The 16,913-nt window shown below is 39.1% G+C and overlaps 1 protein-coding gene across 1 annotated transcript; it reads left to right on the top strand.

Moving 5' to 3' along the window:
- The first annotated feature begins 74 nt into the window (after nucleotides 1-74).
- LOC311269293 (four and a half LIM domains protein 1-like) lies at nucleotides 75-15,166 on the top strand. Its single transcript, XM_084373365.1, has 6 exons — nucleotides 75-200; nucleotides 12,665-12,850; nucleotides 12,953-13,127; nucleotides 13,434-13,603; nucleotides 13,779-13,965; nucleotides 14,081-15,166. The coding sequence occupies exons 2-6, from the start codon at nucleotides 12,695-12,697 to the stop codon at nucleotides 14,230-14,232; spliced, it is 840 nt and encodes a 279-aa protein (XP_084229491.1). The 5' UTR covers nucleotides 75-200; nucleotides 12,665-12,694; the 3' UTR covers nucleotides 14,233-15,166.
- Nucleotides 15,167-16,913: the final 1,747 nt, after the last annotated feature.

Genomic DNA, 16,913 nt, shown 5'->3' with positions numbered 1-16,913 from the left:
TTCTTTCCGGGCACTATTTTATTATGAAGGTGAGGTATCATATTTCCGGTGTGAGCCTGGTTGCCTGGTGTCGAGCTTGACGCACGCGCAGACGGCAGTACTTAAAACGTGTGAGGGTCTGGTTAAAGCGGAGTGCCGCTGCTCGCACACAGCCCGGAGAGAGCCGCTCATTCCCCGCGGCAGCCATCACCCTGAACCCGGTAAGCTAGCTGCTGAGCACCGCTGTGTGTGACTGTAACAGATCAACCAGAACCGGTTTCCTCTCAAACTGGTTTCAGACTAAGCGGACCAGTTTCTGCAGGGGCTGTGCTGTAGGTTAGTTGAGCACACAGGTTTTTATGACGCCTAAAACTCTGTGTTATCTTTTATTTTCCTGGCCCACTGTTAATATGTGAGCATTATTATAAAGTTATCGATTCAAATGTCTGGTCACTTGAACGCAGCATGCCTCTCTCTAACACATGTACAGTAGCATGTAACTGTCTTCCTCCCTCTCACATCCTATGGCTTCATACACATCTCACTTGCAAAGCTGTGTTTTGATATCCGGAGAGGAAATAAGTCTTAAAGTTGTCTGGGGCGTTGGCTGTCTGTCTGTCAGTCTCCTGTAAGTGTGTGTGTGTGTGTGTGTGTGTGTGAGCTACAGTTACATGCTGACTTGTAGAAGCCTGGACTGCTCCTGAAATCTGTTTCCAGTTAGGAAGTCTCCTTTTTTTCGCCCAGTGATGGAACCACTGAGGCAAAAAATGCATCACAGAGGTCGATTAAAATTCCTGTACTGCTATGTTTCATTGTCCTGTATGTGTGTGTGTGTGTGTGTGTGTCCGTGTGTCCATGTAAGTGATGAATCTGGCTTCAGTTCTGGCTCTGCAGGCAGCTGTGAAGTATAAATTCAGGATCAACACCTGCAACTGACCTCTATCTCTCTTACACACTACAGCTGCAACAATTAATTGATTAGTTGCCAACTATTTATTATATTAATAATGTATATATATATATATATAAAAAGCCAAAATTGCCTGAATCCAGCCACTTAAAGGAAAAGTTCACCCAAAAATGAAAATTCAGTCACAATCTGCTCACCGTTATGCCGAGAACAATTGTGAAAAGCGTTGGATCAGCTCAAAGAAAACAGAAAATATTCACCTTTTCAGAGGAAAATTTACCCAAAATTTTAAATTCGATCTCTGTCTTCTCACCCTCGTGCTGATGAAAAGTGGGGTGCGGTTTTGTAGTCAACAAAACATTCCTGGAGCTTCACAGCAAAACAGCGTTGCAGCATTCTCCTAAACAACTGAAGCAGATGGGAACTTGTTTTAAAACATAAAAGCAACCGAAGTCAAAACATAAAATGACATAACTTAATATATCACGGCATAATTCAAGTCTCCCAAACTGATCCCAAATAGATTTTTAAACAAAAAGACGTGATTTACACCCCTCTAAGACAAAATCGTCTTAAACCGTTAGCTGCATGGAGCCGTTTAATGTTTTTATTTATTTATTTTTTCTTGGTTGTTTTTTAAAAAGTCCCCATCCACCTTAGTTATTTAGGAGAATGCTGCGATGCTTTTTTTGCTGTGTGAACGAAACTTTGGTTTAACCCTAATCCATTTTACCATCGGCATGTGGGTGAGTAGATAATGCCAGAATTTTAAAGTTTGGATAAACCTTCCCTTTTAAAAGGTGAATATTTTCTGGTTTCTTTACTATACTAAAACAAAACATCCGAGGATGTGACCTTTAGCTTTTGGAAAGATCGAATTTCACAATTTTCTGACAAAAGAAAGACATAAGGAAGATTTCCTATTTTTCTCTATTTCTGAAAAAAATGTCAGTTAAATTACCAAAAATCAACGATGAAAGAGGAAGGAAAGATGTCGGACATTGTGAAATACCTGTAAAGACTTCAGCCGTGTTGCAACTGGGGTGAAATGTCATCTGAGGGCTGAGTGTCGCTGATTTTAACAGTCGATTGGAAGAATTTGCAGGATTTTTTAGCAGCGCATGCACAAACGCACAGACAGTAAGCAGACCAGGACCAACATGTGTAAAACACACACACACACACACACACACACACACACACACACACACACACACACACACACACACACACACACACACACACACACACACACACACACACACACACACACACACACACGTACAAAGCAGAGGGCTGTAGAGAGTTTGCAGTCTGATTTGAAGCTGCTGCCTGCATGTTAAAGAAATTACCATGAGCTCATTCCCATAAAATACATCACAGGCTCATAAAACTTTATGCAACTTGTCTGACTTCATGTCGAGTAACTCCCTGTTGTGTTTTGCGTGTTGTGATTTTAATAAGAGAGAATGTAAATGGGGTAGAGGCACTGCGTTTTTCTTTTCATAGATCCCCAATGTTCAACTTTATCAAAGGAGATTTAAGTGGAGTTTTACAGCGCTGACAAGGTAAGGTAGGTTTGGATTGAGAAATTTGGCAGTGTGTTATCTATGACCTGCAGCCTTTAATGCCTGTGTGAATCAGCGGTTGTGAAATTGATAGAACAAAAGCTGTATTGTACCGTTTTGCGAAAGAGTAGTAGTTAAAGCTAGATAGCTATATGCTTGGGGCATCTCAGCCCGTAAAGATGTCTACAAGAAAAGGGGCAGCAGGAGCCCGAACAATTAAATGGTTAAATGTCACAGATATGTTTTAATTGGTATTATTGGCTAATATTGGCCAAAAATAGTTGTTTTTTTTAGATAATAATGCAGAAAAAGATGCTGTCAGTGTTCGATAACCACATTTAAGGGATCATTTCAAGAAACGTGTGTGTATCTGCCAATACATAGATATTAGAATCTTTTAACTGATAATTACCTTATTCTCATGGGTCCCTAACCCGTAGTTAATGCACACCCGAGGTTAAGAAATGTGAAGATGTAGTGAGCAAGATGGATGATTCAATACTCTAGTTTTCATAAGATGTGTCGTGTTAAAACTTGTGGACTTTCCCCTCTTCTCTGAGCCCTTGTGAAACATGTATTGCAAATTGCAGTGGCTCTCTCGTCTCTACTAAGTGGTTTTACCCATGAGTGCGTTGTGCTTGTCTTTCTTCTTCTTTGTTTTAATCGGTGGATTGTAAACCAACTTCAAGGTGCGTACTGTCACCTATTGCATCAGTATCAGAGTGTGTGGATGCTGCATTTATTAAGTCAATGAAAGAAATTCGACTTTATCGGCTCCAGCATCACTAGCCAATTATATAAATTCCCCATAGGCCCAATATTTATTGTGCATCCCTAATACTAAGCTAAGCTATATAAACTTATAGAAAAAATAAAAATTGAAAGTTCATAGTCACCATATTACAACCTAACTGAAAACCTAAGGGAGATATCCTTCAAAGACACTTGACTGTGTTGGTTTCTCCTTTAATTTGGTGCCCATCTGTGGCTACATTCAGCCTTGCGGTCTAACAGTTACACTAATGATCTAACGTTTGGTGCCCTGAAGGGAAATTTATATATAGGCCTATTATTTTATACGGACACTGTCATGTTTGGCATTGGTTTAGAAATGGTTCAGTTCAAGTAAGAGTTTGGTGTGGTCACTGTTGGGGTAGGAATCTGGAAAAATGGATAGAAGCTGAGATTTTCAGGGATTTTGGTTGGTTGGAGATTTATGGAGGCGATTGGAACAGTGAAGCAAACAACCCCTGACGGCAGCACTGAGGGCTTAAATGTCCCATCTGATCATTTTAACGTTAAATCCTTCCTGTTAGCGGACCTTCAGTGGTGCTCCAACCGGGCTGGTGTGTCTCTCTCTCTCTCTCTGTCTCTCTCACACACACACACAGACGGGGAAAATGTCATAGATATTCATGGTAATGGAAATTAGCCATACATCGCTGCTGCTGAAGGTTTCCAGTTTTGTCAGCTGCTCCGTTCTGAAAGACGTCTCAGTTACTGACTCGAGAACAGAGGGAGGGAGAGGAGAGAGCAGCGCAGACAAAGCGAGGACGGTTGACGTAGAGCTAACCGGCAGCTTCTGGTAAAACCATCACGTCTGTCCTGTTGCAGCGGGACATGCTGCGTTTCTTCAACCCCACTCTACAAGACTCGGATCTGTTGTATCGGCTTTATTCCACCGTCTGGAATGTGGCTCACCAGCCGGAGCCAAATAAAACAATTATCTTTCTTTGTAGGCTGATTCGGAGTACAAATGTTTATCTGAACTCGCTGCTCAGTATCAAATACTGATGTGTATTTATGTTTGAGTTAGTATGACTGGAATTGGGGAAGGGAATGCTCCCAGTGTGATGGTGCTGCAGTTGGGCATCTGTACAGTGACTTAAAAATGACTATGTTTAGTGAAAAGGTTTAAGGTCAAGTATTTATTTATTTATTCAATTATACAGCCCAATATGATAAATCACAAATCTGCCTTAAGGGCCTTATGATCCGGATAAGAAAAAACTGGCATGGAAGAGACCTTAGTGACCAGGTTTACATGCGGAAAATAGTGCAGCCTTCCCAAAAAGACAATATTCCTACTAAGCTGTTTACGTGTCTAATGAAAGTGACTATTCGTCTCTTATTTCAGTTTAAATTCAGCCCCGTGGACTCAATTAAGGTGCCCCAACATGTCGTTTATCACGTTAAAAAACAGAAAAGTGGAACAGCTGGAGCTACTTGTGCCATTTGGGATCTTTAGATTAGATTTTCTACATTTCTTAACTGACAGCCTTGTTCAACCTTGCGAACCAAGCCTCCCCTCTTTCACTGCTTCAACCACCTCCTTGAAAAGGTTGGCCTTGGTCAATGTCAAAGTTACTTTCATTACATTTTAAAGTAGGCGTTTCTCCTTCAGACCAGAAATGTGGCCTTTTTGGGTGGCATGTATCTCTACCCCAGCCTTGCAAACTGTTGGCTTGTTTGATTGTGTACAGTGGATCCATGACAACGAACAGAGCTCAAGTGTGTCAGTAAAAGCCCCAACTGAGAAACTTATTCAGGATGCGCTGTATCCATGGAAAGACTGCTCCTATAAAGCGAAAATTGGCATATCACATGTGTCTTATTGGGAAAATGCCTCATTCTGCATGAGGCCTAATTCAGAATATCCAATTGGAATATGGTATTATCGTGAGTCGTATCAAATGTGGAATAATTGCGATATATTAGTGTACAACAGACAGTTATTAGTAAGAGCAACAGAGGAGGGATCCCTCTACCAGGACAGACAGAATAGACCGACATGGTAAAATTACAGTTCAGACAATCAAGATGACAAAATTATAGATGGATAAAGAGGCAGATATTTCTCTCAGGAGTTGGTGGAGACCAAAACAGAGCTAAAAGAACGGTGAATAATCATCATGGACGGACACGACTCCAAATTACTGTTGTTCTGTGTCTTCTAAATAAGCGACTGTTTCAGCTGAATTAATTCAAATGAATTAATGGAGGTTTTAGTCTGAAGGTTTTCTGTTAACTTTCCCAAGAATATTTGAGAAGCCCGATCTTGCTCCTGTCAGTATATAGTAGTCTTGACACAGCCAGCTAGTTTGTGGACAATGCAGCCTGTTTATTAAGGCAGCCTCTTACTCACAGGGTGTTGGAATTGCAATGCATTCTGGTATTTTGTTGGTTCAGACATCTTGGTGCAGCTGCTCTTCAACAATGGATTTCTTCTAGGATGATAGCTGAAACTCTGAATCTCTTGTCGCTTCATTCTGAAAGACAAAAACATTTTAAATTTACTTTGGACAGCTATTTATTGTCCTTTTAAATGAATTTTAAGATGCACAATGCTTAATCTTAGAATTATGTTATTTAATTTAAAGTTAAACAACAATTTGATGAGTCAAAAGAAAGCAAATCAATATGCATTCAGTCATTTGTTGTCATTTTTAATGCAAAAATGCCAAAATCCAGATTTATTATGATTTTCATCTTTTTTAGTACATTTTGTCGCTGACGTGTGTTGAGCGAGACGATGCAGTTCACTGAGAGGTTTCACACAAAACTAGATGATATTTGACTTTATTTACAACAAACTGCAACTTTGACCTGGAAAATTATCTTTCAAATTGACAAACATCATATGTGTGGTTCATTTAAGCAGGATCAAAAAACTAGGTTTTTCCAAAATAAGGTCACATGGGGTCCACCGGAAAGGGTGTGACTTGGGCACGCTATACAATATCTACATTATAACCCCAATAGGAGGAAATGTAGATTGGCAGGCAAGTTGAACAGACATTTTTTGGCATCAACTCAGCTCATGAACATAAGGTGAACTTTTACATTCAGAGTTTCAACGCTCATCTATTTTTAAACTGCCAGGATATCTCGTTAAGAGACATTTTGGACTGGCTGCCATACCAAGTCAATGATTCAAGAGCGAGGGTGTTTTCAAAGTCTGCGTGCAAGTAGAGGTCAACACCTGCAGCACACATTGAATGTAACACGAGTTCAGCCAGGGTTTATAGTCTGTGAATCTGCAGGTTTTAATGAGATGGTAGTGTAAACACAGTGAGTGATAGCCACTACATTAGAGAATAAAGTGTGTGTGTGTGTGTGTGTGTGTGGCCGTACTGTGCCAACTCCACCGTTCTGACGGAGACTTCCTGTTTCTCAGTTTTCCACCACATTCTTCAGCGATAAGCTAATGCCAACACACACACACACACACAGACACACACAGATGGTGGGTACATGCAGTTGCTCTATAAAACAATATACACTATTTTTAGTTTGTCTGGTCGTGTTTGTTCCAGGCTGTTTTCCATCCGTTTCTTTATTTTGCCGTCTCCGTCTCCTGTGTTTTTAACATGTGCGTGATTTTGCTCTTGTCCACATTACATGATGTCACCTCTCCCCGTTTTATTTTTACACCACAGATCTACTGCAGAGTAGCAGGTTGGGGTTTCTGAGAAAGAGAGCCGAGCTGTAATTGTAACAGTCGAGTGGCTGAAACTTTAGATGCATCCTGGATACAAAGGCAAAACTTGTTGCCTTTGTATCCAGGATGCAGGAGACTTATTCTTCAGTGTCGTAGACCTCCATTCATGTTAAAAAACTATTAAACAGTTGCCAACAAATGCACAATTTTCTCCTGTTTGAGTTGATTTGTTGACAGTAAGGAAAATGTAGAATAACTCCAGTGTTATCCTTTACCCATAACCACTACATGGCCTTACCCCAACCCTCGGGTAAACCAAAAACCAAGTCTTAACGATAAAATGTTTACTCTCAGGGCCCGAGGTTTTTGAGTGACTTTCCTGAACAGATTCACGTCGCCACAATGTGATTAACAGAAAATACACACACAGAGTTATTCTTGGCTGCAGCGCTGCCTCCAGCTTCGACTGCGTGACACAACTCAATTTCACATTTCACTGTTTCCATGGCAATCAAACAAAGAATTTTGTATTGGCAGCTTGGCTACGAGAAAAAATGATGTATACGTGCTGTCGAGCCGTGACACAGCGAGAACATTTATTGCAAGAAAAAAAACAAAAACAAGCTGCAACACTGTCCTCAGAGCCGCCTGACGTCAGTGTGTAATTTATTTTCGTGCAACCTGTGTGGACACTGGCTCGCTTCCTGTCAGCCATTGTGTGCCTCCGATCAGATAACATTTTCTAGATGCTGGTAGACAAGCATTGTACTTGCCTGCTCTAAAGGCCTACACAGCAGTTCATGAAGGTGTGGACTACTACAGTCTGCCAGTGGAGGGGAAAACAAGAATAGACAGGAGCAGAAAGCACAGAAAGTCATCACTATCTTGTGGAGAAACAGGAAGTAGAATACAAAATAAAAAGTAAATACCAGGCGTTGGCTTTGGCCGGCTTGACTTGTAGTGCTGGATGGATGAGCAGCCTCGCCCAGTCAACAAATAAAGCAGCTGCTGGTTTTTCCATTAATAAGTGATGAATTAGCAGGTCACTGAAAGGAAGATGTATGTCCACTCCACATGATGTCCGTGTCAGTTTGTAGCTTTATTGTCTGGCTGAGGAGACAAGACACAAAAGAAGTTATTTAATCAGCTTTATTAACAGCAGCACCTTTAACCTCAGACACAGCAGGCTCTGGGTAACAAACTAAAATATGTGAAAATGACTTAAGGTGGACTGTTTAAATATTTTACTTCCTGTATGTTGTGCCATCAGCTACTGGTGTGATTGATTTCCTTCTATATTAAAATGTTGGTTTCAATTATTTCAAATCGTTAAATTGAAAGAGTTAATTATCAGTTTTCACCATTCTCTCATGGGAAAAAATAGATGTTTTAAACATGGGCTGTATGAAATAGTGCCACTGTGATGTCACTCATTGGTTTGTGGACTACCATTTTGAAGCCTTGAGTTTGGCTTGACAGCGGTTACCATCTTAGTTGTTTGGAGCCAGAAGTGACATCACTCCATTGCATCACCTCTATCCTGGGTTAGCTGGTTGCCGTAGTAGCGACTTTAAACATAACTTAATACATCGTCTGTTTACTGTTTAGCAGGACCATAATTTGCTGTATTACCAATAATCATGCTGTATTAAAGAAGACTTGAAACTAGTGACTGAGACCATACAGTCAGTAGGAAAACTGGTTACAGAGGCAATAAATCAAGTGAAAAGTAATTTGCTCATAAGCTTACATGCAATCAGACTTCTTTTTGAAACCAGGGGCAGTTTGGGATCTGCTTCACTTTTCAGACCTGGAAGCTTTGTTTACTATAAAATAAGTATTTTAAGCCAGATGCCTTTTAAAAAAGTTAAGTTTTCTGTTGCTGGAAGACAAAGTTCAAAACAATTTACAGCAAATACTGTCATCTGTTCGTGAGTAGGGGTCAGCATATACATCTGCAGGCAGAGAATGAGGAGAAAATGTGAAGAAAACCCAAAATAGCCACCGAGTCGTAATTCAGAAACACATTGTTTAACTACAGCCTGTTTGGGCTGCAGATGATATTTTTGGCTATACTAGAAGGGGCTTCAGGAATGACAACATCTGTCAATCAACCTAATTGGAGAAGACTGAAATATCTCAACTATAAGTTAGACTGTCATAACATTTTCGGCTGATATTTGCAGTATGATCCCGGGAAGATGAATCCTACCAACTTTGCTGAGGCCCTTACTTTTCCTGTAGCGCCAACATGAGGTTCACATATGTGGTTTTGAGACAAATGCTCTAAACAGTTGCATTAAAATTGATACACACATCCAATGAATTGTAGTAACTCCTCAGACTTTCATCTAGCGCCACCATCTGGTCGTAATTTCAGTTTGTGCAATATTTCACAACGGGCAAAACTACTTATCAGTGTGCTAGTTTGCTAAACTAAAAGATAGCGAACAAGGTAAATAGTATTGCTGCTTGGTACCAGCATGTTAGCGATGCCATTTGTCAGCATGGTATTAGCACGTACGTTAGCATGCTGACGTTAGCGTTTAGCAGCCACACACAGCAACATGGCCTGGCTTTCATCCAGAACTGTATTTATTTCAAAACCAACACAATTTTAGCTCCTCTTTTTGAATGAAAAAAGGACCCCTTAAAGAAGAAGATGAAATTCAAACCCAGAATTTTAATATTTACTCTGTTGATGAGATAATAAAACAAACTCAGAAATATTTATATTTTCCATAACTGAATAAACAAGCTGTTCTCATAGGAAAATAAGAACACTGTTTTAAGCTAGAAAGGTGGCAGGGTCCGCCAAATATAAACAAAGTTAAACAGGATGAAAGTTTGTTGTTCTTTAGGGTCAGTTTGTTTATTCAGTCATGAAAACAAATAGAGTTTTATTTAGGCCTAAAAACAAGTCCATGAAGACCTTTCTCTTCTGATTAAATTTTTTCCCCAAAAAACTACATAGTGCACCTTTAGATGAATGTTGGCCTGACCTACAGTGTGTTGTATAAGAGCTGTTAGAGACCAAAAAAGGAGAGACTAGTAGGACAAATATGAAGGTCAAGTCTTGAATCTCAAAAAAACAAATCTATTTTCAACCCAAAACCGTTACATAATGATTTCCACATTCAAAAAGGGAGTGTTAATGGTAGGATTTTAAAAACTGGACTACCTCTGTCCACCTGTGACTGATAAAGACAGCCATCACCATTAAAACCCCCACATCTGTGGACCCTTTGCTAAAAAAAAGGAATCCTTGATCCGTCTGTGATTTTTGCTCAGAGTTTGAGGAGAATCACAACAAGGAGGAGGATTTGAATGTTTGTGAATGCAGCCAAAACTTGTGGTAACATCGGTCCTGTGCCAAAACCAGAACTTCCTCATGAATCTGTGCTGACATGCTGCTCCAACCGGGATGGTGAACGCTATAGTTTGAGGTTTCAGTGGTCTGCTAGGGAGTGGTCCATGTAAGAGGTGGAGTGTGCGTGTGTGTGTGTGTGTGTGTGTGTGTGTGTGTGTGTGTGTGTGGAGGTTCTGTCAAAGACTTGTCAACCTTCCAGATCTCACCACAGTAGTCATACCAGGCATTCCTTCATGTGTTCACCTTACACACATGCACACACAGGCGCACACGCACACACACACACACACACACACACACACACACACACACACACACACACACACACACACACACACACGGCTCTCTCACAGCACTTTTGGAGAATTCCTCGCGGTCGGCCAGCGTGAACTTGATGTGGGAAATAACCCGGTGAACAGATTTGTATTCCTCGACATTTCTATGTTTGTGTCGTTGTGATTTTGCCATCGTGTTGTTTATTATTGACCCTCTGAAATCCTGACCCTGTAATCACGGCTCTTTGATGGAGTTATGATGAACAACATGGTGATTTTGGGTCTATGGTTAGGAGGTTTGTGTGTGTTTTTTCTTCTTTTAGAGAGAGCGATTTTTGGACTGTTGTGTGAGAACTCAGTTTCATAAGGATGCTTACGACATCCTTACGGTAATTAGTCTCAGTCTTTCATCCAGTTTTGGAACTTTTTAATATAACCTGAAGGTAGACAGTAAGAAGTATTCAAAATATTTACTTAAGTAAAACTACCACAATGTAAAAATAAACTCCATTATAAGTACACATCCTGCATTCAAGCTACTGAAGACAGATAAGCATAATTTAATCAATGGAAAATAAAAATGTTCATCACGCAGAAAAATGGCCCATGGTAGTGTGAGATTATTGTATATTATATTGTGGAAATGTTAATAGTGAGACATTTATTTGCAAGCAGCATTTTACCCTAGTAGTTGATTGAGGTGGAGCTTATTTTAACAACTTTTTACATTGATGGGTAGTTAAATTTAGAGCAACGGCAACATATTTTATGAGCTTTTTTGTTTGATTAGCATGAAACTTTAATTTGTAACATTAACTATTAGTTATACTGTAGAATAAAATAAATCGAGTGAAGTAAAAAAAAAAAATCTCTGAAATAGTAGTGGGTAGAACTATAAATTAAATAGCATAAAATGAAAATACTGAACTAAACTACAAGTACAAGAAATCTGTACTTAAGTGTAGTACTTGAGTAAATGTTGATTAAACCTCACTATTACACTTTCTGTACTGAACCTGATTATCTTCTGACTAACCGATTACATTTTAGTTTTTAGGGATTTTTAAAAAAACAAACAAACAAAAAAAACACGTAGATGTTTTAGGAACATCTGGTTGAATTGATTTTGCTGTAAAAAAAAACAAAAAACAAAAAGAAAACGCAAAACACTGAAAATTACCGTAAAATAGGTTCTTGACCTGCTGATTAAGAACCCTGAAACAATAAATCACTTGATGGTTAAACTCCACACTGCATGTTGTGCAAACTGTATTTTATTTCCCAATAAAATAGATTTGGCAGGGACGTATATGTGAAAATGCCAGAATCTGATTCAAAAACAGGAAATAAGATTTTAAATTCCCTCATCAGAGTACACGATCCAGACTTGTGTCGTTAGTCATTTGTCTGCCTATGATACCAGCTTCTTTGTCCAAGTTATCAGTTGTATGAGCTGTTTTGTCAGGCAGAGATAAGATGTATGAGTGAGGACGTGGATGTTATGCACATACGCAAACACACAGAAACAGATACGTGCACCTGGTTGCTAGGTTCTCTCACAAAACAAATATTTAAAACTCAAGAGCAGGGAATCTTATCAGCGAAATGCAGCAGTAAATATTAAATAATATTTTTAATTTTGCTTGAGTCCCACATGTAGTGGGACAACAGCACCTCTATGTGGTGGTTTCAGCTAAACTTTTCAAACCTCAAGAGCAGCTGATGAGTGTTACAAACAACTCTAAAGTGTACCAAACAATACAGTGACATTTAAACAAAGCTTTAAAGTGGTAAAAGGACCAAACCCTAATTGTTCACTATTTGTGCAGCAACCAACAGTGCCCCTATGTGGCGTTATCAGTAGTTTTCTGTGTTGGAAGAAAGATATAAAATTCATATCTCTCCTTTTGTGTGTACTTTTTCTTTTCTTTCATACTGTATATTGCATTGTTGGTCATTGATATTAGTTTATTTATGTCAAGCACAATATCAGGGGAGGCACAAAGCATTTAACTGCACAATGTATAAATAAACACAACATTGTAAAATCAGCATTGTTTTTAACATGATTCCTACATGATGAGCAGGATTTTTACCTTTTCTCTCGTCTTGCTTTATTAGTTGCAGTTCTGAGTCTCCCTCGGCGTGACGATGTCTGACAGCTCACACTGTTTCTACTGTCGGGAGGACCTCGGGGGAAAGAGGTTCGTCCGCAACGAAGGCAAGCCGGTGTGCGTCCGCTGCCACACCAAGTTCTGCGCCAACACCTGCGCCGAGTGTCATCGACCCATCCCTGTGGAATCAAAGGTGCGCTTTATCATGCATGTACTTGTTATCAGGTCTGTGTTGCCCGCATGTATTTCCCCCCCACATACCTCTCATCAAACTCTCCCCTCCTTCCTCCATCAGGAGCTCAGCCATAAGGGCCGGTACTGGCACGAGGAGTGTTTCCGTTGTGCAAAGTGCTACAAGCCTTTGGCCAAGGAGCCCTTCAGCACCAAGGATGATCGCATCATGTGTGGGAAGTGCTGCTCCAAAGAGGACGCTCCACGCTGCCACGGCTGCTATAAACCCATACTGGCTGGTAAGACAACCAACTTTAAACCCTACAGAAGACTTAATAAAACTAATAAACTAATTTAATTAAAGAAATATGCAGATTTAGGGTTGGAACTAAAAATAGCAGTAAGAATTCTTCGAAATCAGCTACAATAATGGCACCAAACCCTTGTAAAAACCCCATAACGTTTTATACAATTTTGCCACTATCATGCGTGATTATTTCTAATATCTCATGTTGAGCTTTACAGTCGAGTTGAGCCTTAACGCTGAGAGCCAACTTGCCTTCATTACCTGTTTTTTTGACCTAATAAATCTCCCCCTTCTGCAGGCACAGAGAGTGTGGAGTACAAAGGCAACTCGTGGCACGATGAGTGTTTCACCTGTTACAACTGTAAGCGACCAATAGGATCGCAGAGTTTCCTCTCCAAAGGAACGGACGTGTACTGCAGCCCCTGCTATGACAAGAAGTTTGCCAAACACTGCGTCAGCTGCAAAAAGGTTTGTTTTTTCTTTTCAAAACAAGAACAGACCGACTTTTCTTATTCTTCCTTAAAGCAAGAGTTGAACATGAACAACCTGAACTGGATATGATAAACTTTTTCAAGGTTGTCGGAAGGACTTTAACACAAATGCTGTGGTAATACTGCTGTTCTTCTCCTCCATCTATCTCCAGCCTATAACCTCTGGAGGAGTGAACTACCAGGATCAGCCGTGGCACAGCCACTGTTTCGTGTGCAGCTCCTGCTCAAAGCCCCTGGCAGGGACGAGTTTCACCAACCACCAGGACCAGGCCTTCTGCGTCGACTGCTACAAGAGCTCTGTGGCGAAGAAATGCAGCGGCTGCCAAAACCCCATCACAGGTTGCTTGAAATTCAAACTGAGAATTATGTTGTTCTAAAACACAGATGAAAAAAAAAAAAAAAGTAAATAGGATATAGTTAATGATATTTTCTAATATAAGTCCTCTCTTCTCAGGTTTTGGTAAAGGAGTGAACGTGGTGAACTACGAGGGCAGCTCCTGGCATGAATACTGCTTCAACTGTAAGAGATGCTCCCTCAGTCTGGCCAACAAGCGTTTCGTAACCAAGGGCAAAGACATCCTCTGCAGCACCTGTGGCGACAAGTAGAGATGGAGCGCCTGCACACTGTCTAACAGCCATTTATACAGTATCGTCATTATTTTTGTCTGTTTTATTTTTACATAAAGGAAAAAGGCATTCAATATTCTGTTTGATATTTGGGCGATTACCCACGAAGTGATGGGAACATTGGGACCGAAATGTTGTTTGTGTTCATTGTTGATTGTTTGCTCTGACGCTGTGTGCTAACATACAAAGTGCTGGGTGAAGGTAATGAAATCAGTTAGAAGTGAGATGCTCAAAAGATAAATGGTATGTAGCCAAGTCTGGCAGTTTCCTGTGTCACACAATATGATACGAACACATATCAGAACAATGTACGTGTTTTACAAAGTAGTGTTTTGAACCACTTCTTCTCCTGTTTACATGTAAACATCTAAAGCAAATGAGCAGCAGATGAATTATTCTTCTTCTTATTATTATTTTTAATAATTATTATTAGCATAACTTACCCTCATGGAAGACAACAGCAACAGATTTTTTTTTTAATGAGCTGATGGTTGTAAGACTCATAACTTTCATTCAACACAGCGTATGCATAAGTGTTAGCATAAAGCTAGAGGGCAGCCTGTACTTTTCAGTTAAAAATCAGTGCTTGTATGTTGTAATTACGTGAAATTTTAGAAATTAAAACATTAATTTTTTGATTATATTTTTTTTAGCACAAATATAATACCATTAATGCCTTGTTTTTCTGTGTTTTGTGTTTTTATAACCAAAATGATATCTATATTTGTAATTGCTAACTGCCAAAGGATTCCTATTATTTTTATTATATGTTTCAAGTAAATAAACTTTTATGCACTTTTCTTAATCATTTTCCCGACAAAAAAAGAGGAAATATAAATATTAAATTGGAATTTATACAAACTGTATGCCTTGGTGTGTTTTTAAAGTGAAATAAACTTTCTGCAAAACTGAGCATTGCATTTGTTTTTATTCATTTCATGTTGCTTTTAGAGACGAGATGAAATCTGTCATTATTACCATGTAGATAAGAGTTTAATAATGAACGTCTGGTGGGAGTGGGACCCTGGAGCTCAACAGGTTGTTCTATATGTAGACAGAAAATAATTGTCTCGCTCAAGTAACTGGAAAAGTCGATGGCAATTCTTAACGTTACTTGTTTAACACAGTAAACGACCTACTAAAGGTCAATATAGTGTTTTTATATGAGCTTTATAGAGTAATTTAGCTTCACATGTGCGGGCAGAGTGTTTAGAGGAAGCAGCGCTTGTTTGTCACAACCAATCATGTCTTTGTGTGGGAGTCAATTATTTTTTTCACCTGACAGGTAAGATGACATGTACACACACATGGTCTCTCCCTCCTCTCTCTCTCTCCAGGTGCAGACACACATAATTAAACGAGTCGACCAATCACAGCAACGACACACTGGTCTCCGCTCCACAGACAGTCAAACTATCTTTGTTTGCAGAGACGTGTTTGTGGCTCATCTTAGGATCCGACTCAGGTTGTTGTTTGAAACCAGTGAGGCACTTTGAGGTTCTGTGCAGTAACAAGTATCGCTGCTTCTGTGAGTTTGGACCAGGATTTACTTTAAGAGATCTCTTTTGCTTTTAGGATTTTATTTATGCAGGTAAGTGGTTCTTTCATTTTCTCAAGGCTTGGAAGGTGTGTTTCAATAAATCTTGGCACTGTGCTTTAAAATCAGCATTACAGAATATTTACATAATTAAATGACCCTCATTTTTAAACAGAGACAAAAAGATGAAGATTTTCTTATTAACATCTACAGTTTCTTGTTTTAGTAAATAGACCACAAATGTTAAAAATACTAAAATGGAAATAAACCTCTGTTTCTGTGATTAAAACCTGAAAATCCTAAATTTCAGATGAATAAAAAGAATTTAATGGAATGAGAATATTGCTTTTTTCACATTAAGTCTTTGTAGAAGTTGTTTTACTCAGTTAATATATAAAAGTTCCTCTAACTTAAAAATACTCTTCTCGTAAATAAACTTCTCTTTTCAGATTTGAGATGATTTTTCTTCATGAAGTCCTGAATGTGTTTCTCACTTTGTCTCTGCTGAGCAGCCCTACCTCCACGATGGAGCGAGGTAGGAAAATGTTTTGAATGGATATGGTTTTATAGTTTGATAGAATATAAAACATACTTTCATAATCATACATATTAATAATGCATTTTATAATAATTCATAGACAAGACGATTGACTCTTGTACCTTTCTTCCAGACAAAATCTATTTCTTTTTAGATTACCCTTCGTTTCTTGTCACAAAGTCACTGTGTTGATAGTGAATAAGTCAAGAACATCTAAAACAAACACATTATACAGTATAGTAGTTAAGCACTGTGTGGCTGTGTACTTAGATATATGGATGAAAGGTCAAAAGCTTGAAGCTAATGTGAGACGCAGAGTTGTTATATGTAAACTAATTTAAAGGGCGGTCATCTGTTGTTTTTCACTACATTTTAATCTCCAGCCTCCACGGACTGGAATTCTTATTTTTCCTGCAAAATGGTAAACAGCAATAAATTTAGTATTTGAAAAAGACCACAAGAACAAACAAGCTAATAAAATGAATAAAACATTTTTAGACTGATACGGCAGCCTTTACAAAAAATTGTGATGCATTTTCTGATGTTTTTAGGCAGTTTTTTGTAATTAAATTGTGGGAGCAAATG

The sequence above is a fragment of the Pagrus pagrus genome (genome assembly GCF_965226575.1).
Source record: "Pagrus pagrus genome assembly, chromosome: 14".
Taxonomy (NCBI): domain Eukaryota; kingdom Metazoa; phylum Chordata; class Actinopteri; order Spariformes; family Sparidae; genus Pagrus; species Pagrus pagrus.
The sequence above is the reverse complement of the archived record's forward strand: the minus strand, read 5'-3'. Positions and strand labels throughout refer to the sequence as shown.